Source organism: Lupinus angustifolius, chromosome LG16 (genome assembly GCF_001865875.1).
Source record: "Lupinus angustifolius cultivar Tanjil chromosome LG16, LupAngTanjil_v1.0, whole genome shotgun sequence".
NCBI classification, from domain to species: Eukaryota; Viridiplantae; Streptophyta; class Magnoliopsida; order Fabales; family Fabaceae; genus Lupinus; species Lupinus angustifolius.
The window spans coordinates 729,138-745,688 of NC_032024.1; the positions used below are offsets into that span (position 1 = coordinate 729,138).

General features: G+C 34.2%; 3 protein-coding genes across 5 annotated transcripts; 2 read left to right on the forward strand and 1 right to left on the reverse strand.

The window, feature by feature from the left end:
- Positions 3,356–7,229, forward strand: LOC109329429 (receptor-like protein kinase HAIKU2). The gene is made up of 2 exons (XM_019563094.1): positions 3,356–6,076; positions 6,556–7,229. The coding sequence occupies exons 1-2, from the start codon at positions 3,520–3,522 to the stop codon at positions 6,909–6,911; spliced, it is 2,913 nt and encodes a 970-aa protein (XP_019418639.1). The 5' UTR covers positions 3,356–3,519; the 3' UTR covers positions 6,912–7,229.
- LOC109329431 (myb-like protein X) lies at positions 7,585–11,441 on the reverse strand. Its single transcript, XM_019563097.1, has 9 exons — positions 11,185–11,441; positions 10,715–10,779; positions 10,549–10,610; positions 9,128–10,210; positions 8,940–9,015; positions 8,755–8,844; positions 8,480–8,665; positions 8,177–8,382; positions 7,585–8,082 (listed from the first exon to the last, which is right to left on the reverse strand). The coding sequence occupies exons 1-9, from the start codon at positions 11,345–11,347 to the stop codon at positions 7,815–7,817; spliced, it is 2,199 nt and encodes a 732-aa protein (XP_019418642.1). The 5' UTR covers positions 11,348–11,441; the 3' UTR covers positions 7,585–7,814.
- On the forward strand, positions 12,718–15,330 carry LOC109329438. Of its 3 annotated transcripts, XM_019563109.1 has the most exons (5): positions 12,718–12,802; positions 13,572–13,750; positions 14,366–14,547; positions 14,644–14,780; positions 14,887–15,330. In XM_019563109.1, the coding sequence occupies exons 2-5, from the start codon at positions 13,582–13,584 to the stop codon at positions 15,203–15,205; spliced, it is 807 nt and encodes a 268-aa protein (XP_019418654.1). In that variant the 5' UTR covers positions 12,718–12,802; positions 13,572–13,581; the 3' UTR covers positions 15,206–15,330. The 3 variants fall into 3 exon arrangements, with proteins under 3 accessions (XP_019418654.1, XP_019418652.1, XP_019418653.1); XM_019563107.1 differs by having other exon boundaries at positions 14,366–14,780; XM_019563108.1 differs by having other exon boundaries at positions 12,751–12,807; positions 14,366–14,780.

Consider the following 16,551-nt stretch of genomic DNA (forward strand, 5'->3'; position numbering starts at 1 on the left):
TTTGACTGCTACTTCACTTCTACGCCCTAAAAATCCTGTTTTATTCTTTCATTTGGATGTCCATTCCAACAAGTGTCACTTCCAGGAATCGAATCCTTGACCATGGGGATTTAATGAAGCCTTACACCAACGCATTGTTGGTCATATACCATAATTACAATGTAAACCAGCAAGATGGTCTAGAATTTACTGTTATTTATTATGAACAAAGGGAAGTATTACATTAGATCAGATAGATAAGACAACTCCTTATACTAGTAGACCACTAATAGGATTGATTTTGTTAAGAAAAATCCATTATGAACAAAGGGAAGTATTACACTAGATGAGATAAGACAACTCCTTTTTCCTAATCTCAATTATTTTCTGATTACATGGTTAAGAAAGTCTTTTAATCTTACAATGAAGTCTTTTGTTGACAATTCCGATTGAAATTGAGGCTTTGGTAGTTAATTATTTTGTGTGCAACTTTGCAAGTCTTAAACATAGAATTATGGTGGATACAATGGTCACTGCAATCAAGAATGCAAAGATAAGCAGACTTATCAGAGAACTAATGATCAATCCCCTACTTCCAAAACCAAAGTTCACAAAATCCACCTTATAACCTTTTATTTCTTTGCACAATATCTTGGTCTCGATCCCTTCATTTGGGTTATTTCATCAAACTGTTACCTTTCACAAAGTAGGTGTATGGCACCTCCAGCAGAGAAAAATAAATGAAATTGGTACATAAGAGCATCAAAACATGGGAAATGAGAACCAAGTAGATAGCATATATTTCCTATTAACACTATTTTCTCAGGCCTCAAATGAATATGGCTCTAAGACTTGCAGGTCCAACCCCATGCCATGCACCTAAATAACAGTGAAGTTTTACATTTAAAGGTAGTCAGTGTAATTTTCCATATCCTTTTTGTTGGTTTTATATTCGTGCCTTAACATGCAATCTCCTAGGTCCATGAATACGTTAAGTGTGTCATTCACAAACTTAAATGTCTCTGTATTATTTTATTCCCAACAAAGAGGAGCCTTCCATGATAAATAGTAACTATACAAGTACTACTGAGTCGCTACCATTAAGCTGCTACAATGGTAATGACTCAGTTGTATACTGATTATTTATCCCTGAGGTCACGGGTTCTATGGGGAATAAAATACAGCACGAGTATTTAAGCTGATGAATGACACACTCAGTATATTTATAGGCTTATGAGGTCGTATGTCAGGACTGAGATGCTACACCGAAAACTATGGTTTATTTGGTTTTTAAGTGTATTGTCGGGTTTATTTTATTCCCAACTATGTTGCAATGAAGTCCCACATCGTGAAACAAAGCGAAACTCTAACTATAACTCAACTATATAAAGCTAAGCATGTTTATTATGATAGACATGGAGCCATGCAATAAGCACAAAGCGAACTATTCTTTCGCCTTTTACTAAAGAATACCGTGTGTTTGTTGCTTAAGTGGCATACGCTTATTTTTGGGAGGTGATCTTTCAATGAAAGGTCCCTGCAAATTTTAGTTTAAAGATTTGAATTTCCAAACAGAAAGAAAAAGATGGAAAGTGATGAAGCAAAAGGATTCCATTGTAGAGGATACAATTCTACTTGATGTATTCTGTTAACAAATGAAGTGTGAGATAATGGTCTTTTTACAAGGACAATGAAAATGATTCTAACAATAGAAGATTTATAAACATTTCTTGATGGACTTTTGTTTTTGAAAATTGTAAATGCTTTCTTTCTTTAATAGTTTACCTTCTTATGAAACACCATGAAACTATATTCTTTTTGGTACCCTTAGTATCTTTTTTGGATAAAAAATTAATCTCTTGAACTTGAGAATCTATTAGAGTCTTATACCACTAATTTTTTCCTTATACCGATAAAGATATATATATAGTCAGTGTATTGAGTATTAAAAAATTAATGATAATTGAAATGAATGATGAAAATATTTCTAAAAGGTTAACATCATTACAGTTGGTCAACCAATACTTGGAGTTTGATAAACATGTCTTTCATCGCTTTTTGCTTTTTTCAATAAAAGTACATTCTCATAACTGTAGCATCAAAGTTTTCAGACATAATCTGATAAATTATACTGAGATTTTTTTAATCAAATTATATAAATTACTATTTTTTTTTGCAAATACATTGCTTAAAATTCAAATACATACATTAAATTGATTAAGGAGATTTGAGTTATAAAGACTTATATTGAGATATATTATATGCTATAAATAATTGTTAACTCCTAAAGAGTATAACATGTATATATTTACAGTGTAAAAATTTGTACATAATCAATATATTATCTATCATTCATTTTAATTACTTTTTTAAAGTCAATAATCATTGGAAATAAATAATGGATAATAGAGTTACAATATCGAAAACTCTTATATTACATCTTTTTCTCATTTGCAAAAAAAACTTCAATGGTGATTATCTTAGGTGCATGAACCTAACACATATTTGACTCTACATTGATGACATGAGTGACCAAAAGTTGCTACTACATACACCTTTTAGTATGTATTATTGACTCATCATATCAAAAATATGACCTTTATAGTTTTTTTTGGCTCATCATTTCAAGAATTATCAAACAACTTGAAATTCTACCAATTTTTTTATAGTATTTTGGAAGTTTGAAACTTTAACTGTTTATTTTACCAAGGCTGTGTTCTTTTGTTACATAAAAAAATAGAAGTAATGCAACAGATAAAAAGGAACTAAATTAGTATACATAGATCAGTATTAGTACAAAGTCTCACTATTACAACTATAGCAAAATTTCCCTACACAAATGTTAAAAAATAAGTCCCAGTTGAAAAAAAATAGTTTTTATGTTACCAAGTACCATTAATACCTTAAAGTAATCAAATTGAGATTCTAAATCTTAAAGAAAAGTAACATCTTAAGGTACCCAATATTCACATTCAGATGTATTTTAAACACATCATATTATTTGAAGTTGAATCTATAGTTAAAAAAGTGATAGCAAGATCATGCAAATGCACCTACATGAACATGAAATTATATGATCATATATCACAAACTCAAATTTTCCAAGTCCCAACAATTAATATGGCCCCATAATATTCAAGCACCGCCCATATTTAACTCTTGTTTGTTTGGTGCCTACCCATAAATCAAATGGAGATCATTTGTTCTAAGATTTGGTATCCAATTCTATCAAAAAGTGTCAACTAATTAAGAAGAAAATCATATAAACAGAAAATAATTTTTTTTTATTACTTGTTGTAATGTAATTGACTTGAAACATGGAGACAGAAATTTTTCGGAAACACGTGATCTTTGTTACCCATAAGTCTTCTTTCTGTCTATGCATGTGAATCATATTCTCAATGTGAAACCAAACTCAAAAATTCCAACTTTGTAGCCACCCTTTGTATATTCAAACACTTACATTTCCACTCACTTTCCTCACTACTAATACACTGACCCAACACCAACCACTACAACAACCAAACCTTTACCACACTCATGTTCGTCGGACAAATTTTCAGGCTGTCGCTGCCTACTATGCTCACTCTTTTGTTTTTCCTTTGCCTTGTAACTTCATCCTATTCAAGTGAGGTTCAATCACTTATGAAGTTTAAGTCCTCTATTCAGAGTTCAAATGCAAATTTGTTCAGTTCTTGGACACAAGAAAATTCTCCATGCAACTTCACAGGGATTGTGTGCAACACTGATGGTTTTGTCTCAGAAATCAACCTTGCAGATAAACAACTAGTTGGAACTCTTCCTTTTGATTCAATTTGCGCACTTCGGTCACTTGAAAGAATCTCTTTGGGGTCCAACTTCTTGCATGGAAGCATAAATGAGGAGTTGAGGAATTGCACCAACTTGAAGTACTTGGATTTGGGAGGGAATTCATTTTATGGAGCAGTGCCTGATTTGTCAAGTTTGAACAAGTTGCAATACTTGAGCTTAAATGCAAGTGGAATCTCTGGAACATTTCCATGGAAATCATTGGAGAATCTAACAAATCTCTCTTTCTTGAGCCTTGGTGATAACTTGTTAGAAGAATCTCTTTTCCCTCTTGAGGTCCTAAAGCTTAACAAAGTGTATTGGCTTTACTTAGCAAATTGCAGCATCACTGGAAATATTCCATTTGGTATTGGAAACCTCACTCACCTTGAGAATCTTGAACTTTCTGATAACCATTTGTATGGTGAGATTCCTGCTGATATTGTAAAGCTTCACAAGCTATGGCAACTTGAGCTTTATGACAACAACTTGAGTGGGAAAATTCCAGTTGGATTCGGCAACCTTGCCAATCTTGTTAACTTTGATGCTTCTTCTAATCGCCTCGAAGGTGATCTCTCTGAGCTAAGGTCCTTGACAAACCTTGCATCATTGCAGCTTTTTCAGAACAAACTCACAGGAAGAATTCCACAAGAGTTTGGAGATTTCAGAAACCTTACCGAAATTTCCCTTTATGATAACAAGCTCACTGGTTCTCTTCCACAAAACCTTGGATTTTGGAAAGGCTTGAAGTTCATAGATGTTTCAGATAATTCACTTTCTGGTCTTATACCACTTGACATGTGCAAGAACAACCAAATAAATGAGCTATCATTGTTAAACAACAGCTTCATTGGAAGTATACCCGAAACATACGCAAATTGCACATCTTTGCAACGTTTTCTACTTAATCATAATTCACTTTCAGGTGTTGTTCCTTCAGGTATATGGAGCTTGCCAAATCTGCAACTTATTGATCTTTCAATGAACAAGTTTGAAGGTTCAATAGCATCTGGTATTGGTAAAGCAAAACTTCTTGCTCAACTGTTTTTATCTGATAATCAGTTCTCAGGTGAGTTACCTTTGGAAATCTCGGAAGCTTCTTCATTGGTATCTATTCAGCTAAGTTCAAATCAAATTTCTGGTCATATACCAGAAATGATTGGAAAGTTGAAGAAACTAACTAGTTTTGATTTGAGTAATAACAACCTTTCTGGTATTATACCATACTCAATTAGTTCTTGTATTTCTCTAAATGAAATAAATCTTGCTGGTAACTCTCTTTATGGGGAAATACCTTCTAGTATTGGATCTCTACCTACCCTCAATTCATTGAACTTGTCCTCCAATAAACTTTCTGGTGAAGTTCCATCAAGTTTATCGCCCCGTACGCTTAGCCTTCTCGATTTATCAAACAACAAATTATTTGGTTCAATACCAGAACCACTAGCTATTTCAGCTTTCAGAGATGGTTTCATAGGAAATCCTGGCTTATGCAGCCAGACTTTGAAAAAATTTCAGCCATGTTCATCGGAATCAGGCAAGTCGAGAAGTCACAGAGCCCTTCTACTATGTTTGATGGCTGGTTTTATGCTTATGCTTCTTTCTTCAGCATATTTCCTCCTCATGAAACTGAACCATAACAAGACTGAGAAGCCACTCAAGAGAAATTCTTGGGATGTCAAGCAGTACCACATGCTAAACTTCAATGAGAATGAAGTTATTCATGGGATCAAGGATGAGAATTTGATTGGTAGCGGAGGATCGGGGAATGTATACAAGGTTGTGCTTAAAAGTGGCGCAGAATTCGCAGTGAAACACATATGGACTTCGAATCAAAGCGACCGCGGAAGTTGCAGGAGCAGCTCAGCTATACTTAAAAGGAGTTCAAGGTCACCTGAGTTTGATGCAGAAGTGGCCACTCTCAGCTCTATAAGGCATGTTAATGTGGTGAAGCTCTACTGTAGCATCACAAGTGAAGATAGTAATCTTCTTGTTTACGAGTTGTTACCGAATGGAAGCTTGTGGGACAGGTTACACACTTGTGATAAGAAGATAAAGATGGGGTGGAAGGTTAGATATGACATTGGTCTTGGAGCTGCTAGAGGATTGGAGTATCTGCACCATGGTTGTGATAGACCAGTTATACACAGGGATGTTAAGTCTAGTAATATATTGCTTGATGAAGAATGGAAGCCAAGAATTGCTGATTTTGGACTTGCCAAGATTGTGCAAGGAGGTGCAGGCAATTGGACCCATGTTATTGCTGGAACACTTGGATACATGGCCCCTGGTAAGATTCAAATCACATTCCTTTTTCTTATAGTAGAAAAAATGCCATGTTGCATTGTTGTTACTTGGATACATGGCTCATGTTAGCTTCTAGTTTTATGCTTCCTAATGCAAGAAAAATGGAAATGATAATGACATAACATCTTTTGTCCCGCACTTTGTATCATTCCTTTTGATCGGTCAAGAATTCATCAAATTCTTGAATACTTAAAGGGCATCCCAATGCACGAGACTCTCACCTACTGGAGTCTGGGGATGGTTATGTATATGTAGCCTTATCCTACAAGCAGAGAGTGTCAACATAAAACTTTGTCGAATCTCTATGATACGAGTCATACTAGTATTTTGGTGATTGAGCATAGTTTAGTATGAGTATTGTTAAAACAATTTAGTCAGCTCTGATTGTTCAGGAAAGTATTAGGTTGATAGTTTTTGGCTATTGTGCTTAAGAATTGATCATCATGATTTTTCTTCTGACAGAGTATGCCTACACTGCTAAGGTGACAGAGAAGAGTGATGTTTACAGCTTTGGGGTAGTCCTAATGGAGCTAGTAACAGGGAAAAGGCCTATTGAGACAGAGTTTGGAGAGAACAAGGACATTGTGTGTTGGGTATGCAACAATATGAGGAGCAGCAAAGAAAATGCTATTGTTCAATTGGTGGACTCAACCATTTCAAAACATTTCAAGGAAGATGCAATGAAGGTGTTGAGAATAGCAACATTATGCACTGCCCGAATCCCATCTTCGAGACCATCGATGAGAATGGTGGTTCAAATGCTGGAAGAGACAGAGCCATGTACTCTAACCAACATAGTTTTGACCATAGATGGTTAAAGCATAAAATCTTCAAGCTTTCTATCTACTGAAAATTTTCCCTCTTTTCAAAGTAAGCATAGGAAGTGAAGTGCAAAGGGGTGATAAATATTCTTGGTTTCAGTTCCTGCAAAACTGTACCAAGAAAAAATGCATATAGTTACAAGTTTGAACTATCTGCTATTGAGAAACTAAAGAAGGATTAGCTTGTAGCATTGTAAAATGAATAATCTATAAACCCTTCAGATAACTCCTAATGATTATATAAGGAAAGTATCCAATGTTTTTCTATATTCTAAAGGCATTTACTTTTTCAGTACATATTTTCTTTCCCTATTATTAAGAGGATCATGTAGGAGGAAATAACAAAACTCTTGAAACATATAGTGAGAAAGTTATCTTTCTTATCAAATTATATTTTCTTTGGGGATTAGCTTGTACCTTTGTAGCATATATACCCATGCCAATGAACATTGCTAATCCTTTATCTTACTTCATGGAATACTAAATATATTCATATACCTTAAAATCTTTGAGGTAATGGTAATTAGCAACAAATGTTATTTATTCAAGTGTATTGTTTATGGAAAAGGTTCTTAGTTTTCAAATACTTCTATGACTTCAATCATCTATGTGTTTTTCACATAGATGATTGAAGTCATAATATTTCATTTTTTTATGGATAGACCCAACATAACTAAAACTTCATGTTTATCCATTTTAAAGATTGGAACAATATCACAGAAAAGAATCAAATCAACATGTTAAACAAACAAAACTGAACCTGATAGTCCAGTACAAATGAATCTCATCTATCTCATATGTTACAACAAACACAGTTATCAACTTTTTCTCAAAGCCACTAAAATTCAATGATGGCATTGAACAACATTTCCCCATTCCCCCCAAAAAATAAGGGAGAACTTAAGTTTGCTTCATGGTGATGCAGCTCTTTGGCACATGGAGACTGTGAAACTTTGGTTCCCTTGGAACAGTTAAAGCCTTCTTTCTCTGTGAGCAAGGTCTGGAAACAGAACCGGCAACTTTCCTTGCAGGTGAAGAAACATCGTTATTACATGGCTTTTCTACTTCCTTTGGCTTCAATATGTTTGAGTTCAATGGCTTTTCAACAATAACACTGACTTTACATGGTGTTGTGGAGAGAACCTTTTCTTTCTTCCTTGACAAAGCACTGCAAATAGACACTAGTATAATTAAAGTTCCAAAGACTTAAATTTTCAAAGACTATATATAATCAAATATATGATAAATTGATTATCGCTTACCCTCGAGGCCTCAAAACTTTGTGCTGCATCATTTGGGATTTTCTGTTGAAATTGTCATCCAATTCTTTAACAGCTTTTTCTCCATGATCTAATGGATTATCCATGTCATTGGGTTTCTGAAGTTTAAGACCAGGATTTCTATGAGGTGTTTTGGCATATAATATATGTTGCCTTTTGCCGTTGGAGTTGTCACTTTGAATGCTTCCCTACATAATGTTTTGGTGAAGTTTCAGCTACTATTCTCGAAAAACATGTTAATGCAGTAACATGTCAAGTGATGCTATCTCATGTGCATTAACTTACAGATTGGTTTCCTTGTGTTCTTTGGTTTGATCTCTCTTCGCTGCTGCTATAATTATCAGTGTCAAGCTCACTTGCTCGTTTTATGTTCTGGTGTTTCCGAATTAGCTTGCCAGCTTTGTCTGTGATTTCTTTCAAGGGTGGAGGGTCTTTTTTAACCAAGTTTGCTTCTTTGTGAATTCCCCTTTCCTGCAGCGTAAAAAATAACATGAATTAAGGATAGTCGAATAATACGACTTCTTTATAATAAACCAACTATAACAGTGTCCATCACTTACATCAGTTCTCAGCTTAAAAGGCTTAGGATTCGTAGGCTTTAATTTTCTGTATTTTACAATTTGAGTACCAGCCAAGGTTGATGTAGATTTCTGTTTCAAAGTCATACAGATGACAATTGAAGTCAGATCAGAGAAGCAGGTAGCATAGAAAACAACATCAATGATATGATAAAATTAGACCAGACCTTCGGTGTTTTCCTCAAACCCTCATGCTTGCTGCCAACAATGGCCTTTTTCGGGTCGTAATTGGTAATCATCACTCTGCAGTATCAAAAACTCATTGATTAAATGATGTTTAAGTAACAAAATAAAACACAATCACACAAGTGACCCAGAACAGAACAACACATTTTGAGACAAATAAATTCCTTACATGTTCTCATCTTGGGCTGAAGCACTTTCCTTGTCACCATTCTCTTTGTGTGCACCCTCATTTTCTTTATTATCAAATGCCGTAGAATTTTCTTCATCCTTTCTACTTGTTGCTTCAGGGATTCTCCCCTTCTTTGAAAGTGGGCTCCTTCTCTCTTGATTTTCACTCCCTTCAGTAGTCTTGTTATCATTCTCGGTCAGTTCAACCTCGTTTTCTTTATCGCCAGAGGCCATCGAATTTTTCTCACCCTTTCTCTTGGTAACTTCGTGGATTTTCCCCTTCTCTGAAAGTGGGTTCATTCTCTCTTCATTTTCACACCCTTCATTAGTCTTGTTCTCTTCTTCATTCGAACTTGACAGTGAATTAATGTCACCACCAGAAGATACAGACTCATGCCATCTTTCTAGAGAATCCCCCCTTGATTTATCATCGATCTCCATGTCACTGGAGTCATCATTTTCAGCTTCCTCATCAGGCATAGTAACCCGGCCCTTCTGCATGCTTTTTACCTTATTCTCCTTCAAGCATTTCACAGCGTTAGCCTCTGGAGCCTTACGATTATTGGAATACAATGAATCAAACACACGGCTCTTAACCTCTCGTCCCCTAAATTGCTTTCTTGACGAAGCCACTGGCAATGTATTGCTACATCCTTCTCCATTCTTCTTTGCGCCGTAGAGCTCAAGCTTCTTCATTGCTGAACACAATGCTTTCATCGGTGTATTCAATTCTACAGAACTCTTGGTCTTCACTACTTTTACCTTCTTTGGTGAGTGAAAGACTAGAGCTTTAGCAACCACTCTACTCTTGGGCACAACAACATTCATAGCTTTCTTACTCTGAACAGTTCTAAATTGCTCTAAATTAGAAACTTTTTGATTCCTTGGAGCCGTCAAAGCCTTAGCCATAGCAGGGGGTTGCCTCACCTTAGCATTTGGGGTTGCTGATGAAGCCGGAACCTTCTTAGAAAGAGGTTTAACCTTGGCATTGTTGTCATTGATCCTGTGTGAGACCGAGGAAATAAAGGTCATTCTTGACACCCTTGACTTTGGTGGAGCTGTATTTGGGCACTTCAAATTTGCACTAACAAACAACAAAATTGACAAATTTCCTTAGTTGAAGCAGCATTACACAATAATAAATTCAATTTGAATACAATTTCACTAATAAAATGAGAAATGTTCTATCTTCCTACAAATCCTTCTAATTACTTTCTTTATTTAGTAATCGGGGGGATAGGAGATTATTAGTAGGATTTGCAAGCTATAGCAAAACTCTTACTCCGAAGTGAGCTTGCGTTTAAAGCGAGTCAATATAAAATCATCGAGAACTTAACCAGTACATGATCTAAAACTATATACACTCTTCACTTTCTAATTTTAAAAACTCACTTTAGAAAAGCTTTATGCAAAGTATTATACCTTGTTTCTCTTGCTTTCAAAGCCTTTCTGAGACGTAGATTGGGACTTCTGGCTGCCATAACCTGAAATTTTCAAAACAATATCATATAAACCATATACATTGAATCATTAATCACTGCTGAAATCAACAAATTTTGAAGTTAAGAGTGAAATTAGAGCAAATTACCCGAAGAACAAAATTTTTGTAAATAGCTTCAGAGTCCAATTCCTGTTCATGCTGTTGATCACATCCTAATAATGAATTGTAACAAAATTATAGTTAAATTATAGCATAATGATGAAGAAGAATAAAGTATCTCCTTATACCCGATAAATAATTTATCTTCTCCAGTCAGTAAGAGAGTATAAGAGAGTATAAGAGTATGACACATGTATTGTTTTATTTAGTTTTAGAAATATTTTTACTGAAAATGATCAAATAAGACAAATGTCATGATTTCAGTGGCTGTAGTATTAAAACTTATTTAATAAAATGAAGACTGGGATCAAAAGATTTAAACTTACTCCATGTTTTAGCCATCAACATCAATTCTATGATATTCTAATCGTTTAGATCTACTCGATCTACTCGTAAGTGAATCTCTCCTCTAAAATGAAATAGTAATAATAGCAATACATATATATATATATATATACCAACGCGGAAGCAGAACCAGTGGCGGTCATCACCGGAGCGGCGAGGATCAGGTGCGGTCAAGTCGACGAATTTAGGTGCTTGGATTTTCTCGTAGAAATCATCATCTATGATCTCTTCTTCTTCTTCAATGATTGGTAATGGCGAAGGAACAGTTTCAGCCATTGAATTCAACTTCACAAGTTAGAACAGAAGATGGAGCGTGTGTTTTGTTGAGTGAGACAATGTGAGTTAAGGTAATAAGGTTGTTGTGTTCTTATTATCCTAAATTCTCTCTCTCTCTCTCTCTCTCTCTAAGTAGCCGTTAGGATTCGGACAACCTTGTTGCTGGTCAGAGAAAGTCACAAACGGCTTAAACTAAGGGCTCTTTTAGTAATCTCACTATGCTCCACATCTAACTCATTTATGTGGTAAGAGATATGATTAGTAGAAAAAATATTTAATAATTGTAATTTTAACTTAAATAAAAAAATTTCAACCAATCAAAGGTGATGATATATAAAGTGATATAAAAAGTGGGACAACAGATTCTCATACTATATACATACTATGGATAAACATGACTCGACCATATCCGCTCACATGTTTTAGACCAATCATGATTAGTCTTCAATATGGTCGAGTTTTATCGATCTAGGTTTCAGATTCAAAAATTAGGCATAATTAATATTTGTAGTTGCGTAAGGGACAAACATTAATCGACTTATCTCATTATTATTCATTTATTATATTTATATAGGTGTTTATTCAATTGCATATAGAGCAATAATCATGATTAGTCTTCAATATAGTCGGGTTTTATCGATCTAGGTTTTGGATTAAAAAATTAGGCATAATTAATATTTATGGTTGCGTAAGGGACAAACATTAATCGACTTATTTCATGATTATTCATTTATCATATTTATATATGTGTTTACTCAATTGCATATAGAGCAATAATTTTTTGGTAAAAATTATTATTAATTATATGCTTTTTCTTCGAATAATTATATCCATAATAATATATAATTATAAAAAAACTTTATATATATTATATTTAATCGGGTATAAGTTCAATTTACTTTTTTTGTATCAGGTTATCCATGCCCACCTCTACTACATACCACCCACTTTTCTTACTCAATGCATGTCTTCATAAAATAAAATTTAGAGACAATATGCCCAATTTTTCTATTCACATAATTACACTCCTCCTTAATTATAGATTTGTGATTAGTAAATAATTATTAAGCTCTAATCTTCAGAAAACATTTTATCTCATATTATCCTAACTGATAAATAATGATATATAGATGAAACTTGCTCTAACCATCAAGTCCTAAGAGATGTTAATATCAACCTAACACAACTGTTTTCTATTTAAAAATAAGCAATAATTTATATATTTTAATCACCAAATTTTATTATGAAACAATAATAAAAAAGACTAAATATAATCTCAAAAATAATAAAAAGTTATAATCATTTAACCTATTATTATTGTTCAATCTCTCTTGGTATGTTTATGAGAAATATTATTGTTTTCCGATCTCAAGCAATATTATAAAGAGAGAGAGAGAGAAAGAGAGAAGAAAACGAAGATAGAAGAGATCAGCGGAAGGAGCCAAACGTAGAGAGAGAGGTATTTTCCTTTCCTTCAAAAGGTTTCAACTTCGCCGCAATATCTGTTTTTTTTTCATTCTGCAAAACTTTTTTTTTTGGCTGAAATTTCTACCCTTTATACTTTGGAATTTGAAGCAGTAATTGATATAATGGATTTATGGGGGTTAAGGAATTGTATGAAATCGAATTAAATTTCATTCCTTTTTGTGTTTTATGCTTTTCCATCAATACCTCTAAACCCTAGTACGCTACCAATTTTGCTGCCTTTGTTGTTTGATCTTGAAACCTTATTCTGTAGATAGATAATAGATTGTTTTGTTTTAGTTCTCTCTGTGTAATTATATTGGTTCCTAAATAATATGAGACAACTTTTTTTTGTGAATTTGAGGGATTGAACCTTGATGTTACTTTAGAGTGCAATCTTTTATTACCTATATCCTCTTTGAGATTGGTATTCAATTTGATGGGACAAAGGTTTTTCTTTGAAGCATTTTCGTGTAAACAAGGAAGCATCTAAAGTGGGGAAAAAGGCCTAATTGGTAATTTACCTGTAGTAGTGACAATGAGTTTTATGGTTTTTATTGAGAGGACTTTAGGAACTTTGAAATGCTAGTTGTATGCAAAATGATAATTGTTTTTTCACCCTATTTTGTCCCTCTCCCTTTCCCGGCCAACACAAAGTACCACACCACCCGGCAATTGTTGTTTTAAGTTCATGTTATGTTATTCATTGAATTTAACTCGTTTTTATTTTTCGCTTATTTGTTTTTTGGGTAATATGATCAGCCACTTAAATGGATCTGGAGACTGAAAACAGATTAGCTGCTATGCTTATGCGGGAAGCAGCTGAATTGCGGCGGCAATCTCAAAAGGAAGGTGTCCTGGCTTATCTTTGTAAGCCTAATGTGCGGGGTCGGCCAAATTCACGTTTCCTCTCTGCCACTATACGTGGAGTACAACAAGGTTATTCCTTAGTCACTAATTTAAGATAGAGCTTTGTTATTATTGTTCTAAGCTGTCTATATTTTTTTGGCTGTGCTTTTGAGGAAAATTTATCATCATTGCATGGAAAAATAATTATATTTCTCATTCACAGTTTCACCTCTCCTGATTGTATCAAATAGATATATCTTTTAATTGATCAGTTTGGTGAATGCTGGGTATGTCCTTTGAGTTTATAACAGCTCTTGATGTTCAACTTTTGGGGATTTGTAAGGAACTCGTTAGATACATACTTGGTACGCGTGGCCACTTGGGCTATTATTTTATTTTCTATCGAGTACGTTACCATATATCTTAGTTCTGTAGCTATGAGCTGCTTTCAGCTGATTCACACAAATCACAATGTTTTGCTACTAATTTCTTTCGGGTTGTTACTAAATACTAAAAGAAACACACAACTACTTCGCCTATGTCAAAACTTGAAATTTAACTTCATTTCTTGAATGTTTCAGTCGGTTAAATCGCTATCCTTGTCATGTTTTGTATGGTGTTTTACAGTGAGTATGTTGTATATGTGTTGAGCTGATAGCTAATTTTATTAATTGAATATGAATTTATTTTGGTGCTTTCGACCAGCAAACCGAGCTGTGGAAGTGAATGAGATGTGGCGACTGCGGCAGAAAGAACTGGAGCTGGATGAACGGGTTAAAGGCACATCAAAAGATAAAAGCAATGCTGACAGAAGCCATCGGGATGGAAACTCATCAAGTAGCCCAAGAAGACATGCTTTTGCTGTTAATAGTAGCACTGGTGTTGCTTCATGCTCAAGTAAAAGAGAATATAAGCTAGATGAATGGGTTAACAACACATTAAAAGATAAATTCAGTGGTGACGGAAGAGATAGAGATGGTAGCTCATCAAGAAGCACAGGAAGACATGCTATAGTTGATGATAGCACTGGTGTCTCTGCTTCATGCTCGAGTAAAAGACAAAATGAGCATAGCCCAGAAGGTTTAAAGGATGAAGAGCTTGAGGAGTTTCTACACTCGAGGTATTGTTTTTTCTTCTGCTTTCTGATGTTTTATGTGCATGCATGCCTTCACATAATCTCATTTACTTGTTATTTTGGATCTGAAAAAACTCCATTTTGGTGGCAGGAAGAAGCGAGGCCGAGGTGGTATTGGTCCAAGAATGGACGAGACTGGCCCGTACCTACCACCACCTCATCCATATAGGGACCCTAGTCCTAGTCCTGATGCAAGGGAACATCGTGTTATTTATGGCCCAGCAAGGCCTCCATCACTGAAGTCTTGTGACTCTTCTGAAGAGGAGCTTCACGAAGAAAGGCGGAAGAAGATTAAGAAGTCCCATGCTGGTAAGTCGGAAAAGGAGCATTCTAAGAAGAGCAGGTCCAAAGAGAAATCTAAGCATAAGAAAAAGAAGAGGGGGGAGAAAACAAGTAAACATTATCATTAAAAGGCTATTCTGTAGTTTCATATAATGTTATTCTCACAGTTGATGATTAACTTTTAGATTCAGGCAATATTAATGAAACTAATGTTTGTCCTACATATTTTTTTTATCAAATGCAATTCCAGCTAGAGACATCATATTCAGTTCTTGTGGACAAACTCTGCAAACAACTATAAGACATTAAACATTGTAGTTTTTCACAGCAATGAAAAAACACTTTCTTTTTAGCCATTGGGGAGATACTATGTCTCAAATGTCTATAGATCCATGGAGTTACTAATGCAATCAATACATGCAACTATGTATAAATTAAAGTACATTCTGATTTACTGGTATGTGTAATTATTCCCACAACTTCTTCATGGAGGAACTTTGGAAGTGGACTCCTATTGGAAACATTTGTGTTCCACTTATTGATTAGCTTCTTGGTTTTCAACACAACCAAGTTAAGGAGTCTAAATATAACCACAAGAGAAGCAGATAAGATAGCCATCAGTTATAATTCAGAAAGAAATCAAATTGGTAAACAAAAGATAGAGAAAATGATGAAATAACAAGACCAAAACAGAAAGTTCTTGTTAAATTTCAATAGCAAATATATAAAAATGTTTATGAAGTAAAGATGCATGTATATGACCACCTTGCTAAGTGCAAAAGCAACAAGAGAACACATCCATACAAGATTGCTTGGGATATAATCTTCACACATGTAATAAGAAACATTTGCATGACATGCTAAGTAACTGAATCCAAATTTGTTCTTGCTTCATCTCAGGACTAAGAACCCATTCTCTGTTCACTTGAATTTCGAACTGGTATAACTTGATTAAGCAATTAAGCTCAATATATGTACTTTGATTGGTTTCATGATTTACTTTAAGTTTCTTCAAATGACTTACCAATTAAGTTTCAAAGCTAGAACTATTTTATTTGATTCATTGCTTTATATTGTGTTGATCATCAAAATATAATGAAGACCTCAAATAAACATTTATCATTTCCCTGCAAAAGCATATTTAAATAAAAGTGAACTTTATATTTGACTCTTATTACTTTTATAGTATTTTCCTATTGAATTTTGATTTGTTTTGCTTATGTTTGACATGGAGTAATGAAGTAGTCCTTATCCTCCTTTTTTGTAGAATCTTTGTGCAAACATATATACTAGTAATTATATAAACAATCATTAAAATACATTCGTTAAGTTTGTTGGAAATGTATCAGATAAAGTAGTTATTTATCTACTTTTGGAATCCAAATAAAGTTGTTTAAGCGTTATTTACAAGTCTTATAATTCAAATGTTACATTATTTTATATATAATTCAAATATTCATGTTTTTCAATTATT